Source organism: Chanos chanos, chromosome 6, assembly GCF_902362185.1.
Source record: "Chanos chanos chromosome 6, fChaCha1.1, whole genome shotgun sequence".
NCBI classification, from domain to species: domain Eukaryota; kingdom Metazoa; phylum Chordata; class Actinopteri; order Gonorynchiformes; family Chanidae; genus Chanos; species Chanos chanos.
In genome coordinates, this window is record NC_044500.1 from 48,633,558 (window position 1) to 48,639,557 (window position 6,000).

The window sequence follows — 6,000 nt, forward strand, 5'->3', positions numbered from 1 at the left end:
ACTTGAAAACACAGAGAAGAAAGAATACATTTCACCAAAATAGCAAGATTAAAGCATTTGTAATGCATTTTGAATAAATAAATTATAAAAATAATTCACAAAAACTGGTTGTAAGTGAATGAAACAGAGAACTTTCTGCATCAGGAATATATTTGAATTTGCATTTTCATTAACTGCAACAAACACATATTTCAATACCCCTCCTCTCTGTTTTCTGTATTTTCATCAATTTCTAATACTGTGTTCCTTGCAAGGCATGGAAAGCCGTAGTGACATAGAGACAGCGCTTTTTTCAGCCTGTCCTCTGGGATTTTCAGCACCTTCCCATGTGGCAAATGAAAGGCCAAACTCACTTGATCCCACACATAAAACTCAAAATCCCCAGCCTTCTCTACTTCAAATGTGTTGTCCTCTGTTTTTTTCAGGACATGTTTGTGTGTCTCACAAATGGCTTGGGCACGCCAGATAATCTCATCTTCATCAAAACAAACTACCTGACTGTCATCTATTTCAGCACCTTCAGGAAGCAGTGGATAATCATCAAAATCATCGACCTCTGAACTGTGAACCAGCACGACGTACACTATCTCCTGTCTGTACAACACCGTCTTGTAGATCCTCTTTTTTAGATCTTTCCCTCCACAGATCTGCTCCCTGTAGTACGAAAGCAGATCAGACAAGGAGAAGGTGAACCGGAAGTTCCCGTAGGGAGAGCTTTCTGCAAAAGCAGGTGAGGTGGTGAACGTCTTTAGGAATGAATTCCCATCCTCTCTGGCAATGTTGTGCCTCTCCTTGTAGTTTCTCTCCGCTGAACTGATATTTGAATGGGTAATGCGAAGTCTCCACCATGAAACACCTTCCTTTTGATTAGGGTCCTTGAATCCCTCTGACTCCAAGATCCCAATTAGACCTTCTAGGTCAGTGACATGGGTCACTTCAGAGACACGGAACTCAACAGGTCTTGGGTAATTTGGAATATGACACTTTGGAATATTGGACGGATCTTCACAAATTGGTTTGCCAATCCTCCCTATCGGTGCTTTATATTTTCTCAGATCCTCTAAACTTAAATGCATCTTCTCGACAAATTTCTCTTCTTTTCCCCTAGAGTTCTCACATCTTTCAAACTTCTGAAAATATAGGACAGAAACGTCAATTTCACTGATATGTGCATTTCTTAAAACAAGGAACAATTTTTCCATATTTCCACTCAATTCGCAATGATCAATCTCCAATACATGTGGAATCATCAACCTCATCATTTCACTGTACATGCTGAGTGATCAACCAATCACACAATATGACACACATGGATTAGAGCTATGTTCACTCTCTTCCTCTTCAGACAGACAAATGTATAGTAGTGAAAGGCCACAGTGAAAAAAAAATCCTTTCTGTTTAACTAACTTGCTAAATTTGATAAAATTACATCACCTGAAATATGTGACAGAAAAATGGGTTGGATTTTCTGTTTGGAACTATTTTAACTAGCAGTTTAAGGCTGCTGGTTAATTGATGGTTCACTACAAAATACCCTGACACTTTTTTTTAATTTTATTCTGTTTTTAAAACAAAGCAGTCATAATGTAAATGACCAGCTCAGTTACATCACAGATCTTGTGCCAGACATCTGTAGTTCTGATACAGGACAGCAGTGATCTGAGACTACAGTCATTTTCTTTCAAAAGTCACACACAGACATGGTCAGCATATTGTAAGCAAAGACAATTAAATACACTGAATATTCCAGATTGCTTTCCTCAGTGGATGTTGAACTGAAAAGTTCCCAGTTTACTGATTTTGTGGATGTTCAGAAATATGTTGTGACATTTAAGGCCAGTTATATAATTAGCACGAACACATTTCTCTTTAAACAATATGCCAAATCAGTAAAATTATTTTGCGTTTTTACTTACAATTTCTTCCATTATCTCAGAGCAGTCCAGCCGTGGTTTTTTAGCAGGAGATGTTTCTGTGATTTCAGTCTTGATGAGACCAGTTGAGTCGTCTTTCTCTGTGTTGACAGGATCTCTCAGAGCCTGGCATTTCAAACACATACAATATGTCTTGTCAAGATATACACTTACATCCCAAATGATTTATGTCCAAAGCGGAATTTCCACATTCATTTTCCAGATTCAAATGTTTTAAAAAGTTCACAACTCTGTGTTCCATATTCCAAGTAAGTTCAGTACCAGTTACAAGCTATCAGCATAGTGTTAACTATTCCAAAAATACCAACATATCAACAACTGCATTTTTTTATTTTTAGAGGGAAGACTGCACAGTTTCATATTGCTGAAGAGAAGCCAAAGTGAAGAAATGGACATGCATGCATACAGTTACCCAGAGAAAACAATTTACCAGGCTGTTTTTTTTTTTTTACTGATAGGCTCAGCGCTCTCCTGTGGGCAAATTAAGTAATCACTCGTTTCAACTGAATAACTCAGTAGGCTATGGTCCAAAAGGTTGCTTAAGAGCTTAACAAAAGTGAACTTGTGTATTATATTCGATCAAGTGAAGCAACCCATGTTGCCCTTAATGTTTGAGAACCGTCTTTCTGTCATCACTCAGATGACAGCTACCATGCACACTAGCGCCACTGAACGAAATGAACGAATGATTTGAAATAAGATTTGTTCATTTTGTGTCGCGCTCACGTTTGCTGAAATAATGCGGCTCGTCTGGCTCGTTTAATCCTCAGAACATCCACTATGTACCGACTGAATTTCTCCGACTGACATTCGCTTTCCCATCTCCGAGTACGTGATAAATCATTTCCTAGTTTACTAAATGTGATGATACAGGAACATTATCTAGGAGAACTGAATTCGAAGAGCATTATTGTACTTGTAACGCTTTCATTTAATATATGTCAAGGCTGAGGAAGAACTGTTTTGAACAATTTGTTTGTTCAGTGTTCAGAGCACTGAGCAGTAAGTTTGTTCATGATCACTGTAATTTGACTATAGAGCTCTGGTCATCGCCAAGTGATATAAGTAAGTGATATAAATACTGACTGAAGATCGTATGTATACACGGAGTCACAGAGAACAGAGATGACAGACTTACCTTTCTCGCTCTTGCTGCCTGTGTTCTGGATGATTCTGATTTTCTGTCACTCTTGTCCTCTCCGTCTCAATGAGAGAGAGACTGACCAGCGTTCTTGCCTTTATACACCTCACAGTGTCCGTGAGTTTCATTTCCTTTGTGTCCGACAGAAGAAAACGAAACGTAAAACAGTTCAGTTTCCGTTTCCAGAGCTTTGATTCTTCACGCTGTCCCTCTGTTTCATTTCCCTTACTTTTGATATTAAAATGTAAAAAAATGTAGGTTTCTGATTTACAGAGCAGGATGTGAATCGTAATTTAGTACAAATGACGCACTAAGGCCCTTTAATGCATGTCAGTGCGAAGCTCCTAACATTTTATAAATCCACATTTGACGTGTTTCAGGGGGAATGTTTTATGTTGCTCAGTGTTGTTGCTTTTAGCTTGATTGCATAAACCATAATTTATTTGTGGCCTGTTAATAAAACGTAGTTACAGTTCTTTATTGGAGCTACATAATGGGCACTAGGAGTGTCCTTTGTTATTTTGTGATTGTAAACATGTACTGCAGTACATTAACTATAACCCTCTGACAAATAAACATATTCACTCACTATACATTCACTTACCCAGGTCAGATACACCTGCTAATGCTCCTTCCCCCATTCACACACACTGATTGGAAAAGCGCCTTCGTTATTGGAGACACATTTCTCATATGTAATTTTGTGTTTTAAAGGATTATTTAATATTTAAAATATATAATTTTTTTTTTAAAAATTACATGGAGAGTACTTTGACTTCCACAAAATTTAACAGAGATCTTGTGCATCATTGAAGTATTAATGATCCGTGGTTCAGAAGGAGTTTGTTACCTGTAAGAACCAGCTTTTTACTGGTTTTAGTCTTCAACACACTGGTCTTCCAGAGCAATTCTCATGCATGGTGCAAATGATGGTGGGAATCAATGTTCACAAAACTTCACACAACTCTCACACAACTTCATGTACTGCAATCTAATACACTTAAAACAAGAAGTTTTAAGTTTAACAAAAATGCTTAACTGATGAGTAACTGATTTGATTAACCTTAGCAAGATTTATATTCAGCTTATTTCACTATAAAGAGTCACTATGTGTGGCCAATTAGTTTACCTAGGAAAAGCTAGCATGTCTGAGCAGGAAGGTGGGTGTGACATGGGCGTTTTGTTCTCGACCTCTAAAACGGTTTTTCATACGGCCTAATTTTTAAAAAGCACAGTACCTTGATGGGGCTCAATGGTGTGGAAGATTTTGTTTTCCAAAAATACAAATGAATGAATGAATGAGTTTTTAATGGCTTCGGTTATGAGCAGACCTTTTCACAGAAAACAGATCTTTTTCATAAAAAAAAAAAAAAGAGTTTGGTTGAGAAATGAAAAAGACTGAAATAATTTGAAAGATGTACAGTATACTTTATTGTCAGTTGTTTCTAAAATAAAAAAAAATATAGCACACACTTACATATAAAACATTTATAACTCGTTTTAATCTACTTAACATTGAGGCCTTCTGTTACCCCCGCCAGACAAGAGTTGTCTTAAAGACATGTAACGACCACTTTATACAAGCACAAACTCCCTCTCTCTCTCTCTCTCATTCAGTGTCATCTTACATTCCTGTGTTTGTTTGCACAGCCAGGTAAAGGGTGGGTAAGAGGATAATAGTAGTAATCGGTGGGGACTTTGAATGGTAACATCTGAGAGGCCAAACACTCACTCAGACGGGTCAAACACTGCCTGAATACTGCAGGCCTTACAGTGGCTGGATCGCTGTAGTGCCCACATCTCTATTAAACAACAGCAAGGTAAAACTGGAGCCCAATGAAATCAATTCTGTAATCACATCAGTAATGAGAACCTAAGCGCCAGTATGTTTCTATCCTCTTTTTACCTGCAGTCAGACGCATATATATCCGTTATGGTTTGTAGTGAGTGTATCATTTGGGGAGAGTTCAGGTTTGTATGAATGTAATTGAAGATGGAGTTGACAAGAAAGTGTTTAAATCTGACTGATCACACAGTAATATTACTCACACATGCAAAACTGATGACATGATCAGCGATAGGTATGTGACAAATAGTTTGACCAGTCACTGTCCATCTTACTGGTTTTGCACACAGGAAACATTTAATTTTCATGAAGTAAGGGCTTCAACAAATATTAATAACTTTCCTGCTTGTAGATGGACAACTCGTGCTTGACCTTTTGAGTGAGTGCAAGGGTCAAGGGTTACGGCACCACTGGGTGCACTACACTAAACAATGTGATCATTTCTCTCACACTCATTACCAAAACAAACACACACACACACACACACACACACACACACACACACACACACGCTCCCATCCAGACCCATGCGGCACATACAGGACTACAGTGAAGAACCAAACTGGCGTGCAGACAGATTTAGTGAAGGGACGCAGAGCGCTAGAAAGTGTTCAGTTGGGGCTAAAAATCTGCTGAAAACATAGGGACAGTTTTTGGTCAGGTAGCGCCTGATCTTAAAGACTGTTGTGAGTCACAAGCTATTTCAGATGAGCACATTCCATTAAGAAACAGCCAGAATACAACACTTAAAAAACGTAACATTCCTTGTGGCTATTTCTGTAGCGACAGACACAGAACCATTCCCATTTCACAGCTAACAGGACACCCCTAAAGACCGCTTATGGCCTAGATGACCCGCCTAGGCTGGTCCCAACGGACCGGAACCGCAGCTAACGAGACAATCTTAACTGACCACCAGTAAACTTTGTAACAGAACATTCTCAGTGTGATGACGTGTGTGTGTGTGTTCTTGATCATGTTTTCAGCTGTTGAAGAGGAATCTGGTTCCCCAGGAGTGGAAACTGAGGAAAAATTTCTCTTGGTTATTGCAGTAGGAAAATAAGTCAGCGTGTCATTGT

At 38.6% G+C, this 6,000-nt stretch overlaps 1 protein-coding gene across 1 annotated transcript in view; it reads right to left on the minus strand.

Moving 5' to 3' along the window:
- Positions 1–6,000, minus strand: part of slc4a8 (solute carrier family 4 member 8) — a 62,107-nt gene that overhangs the window by 24,515 nt on the left and 31,592 nt on the right. The window contains exons 25-26 of the mRNA XM_030778465.1: positions 1,917–2,039; positions 354–1,130 (exon numbers count right to left, since the gene is read on the minus strand). Coding sequence (XP_030634325.1) covers positions 354–1,130; positions 1,917–2,039 — 900 coding nt within the window. The remainder of the gene's footprint in view (positions 1–353; positions 1,131–1,916; positions 2,040–6,000) is intronic.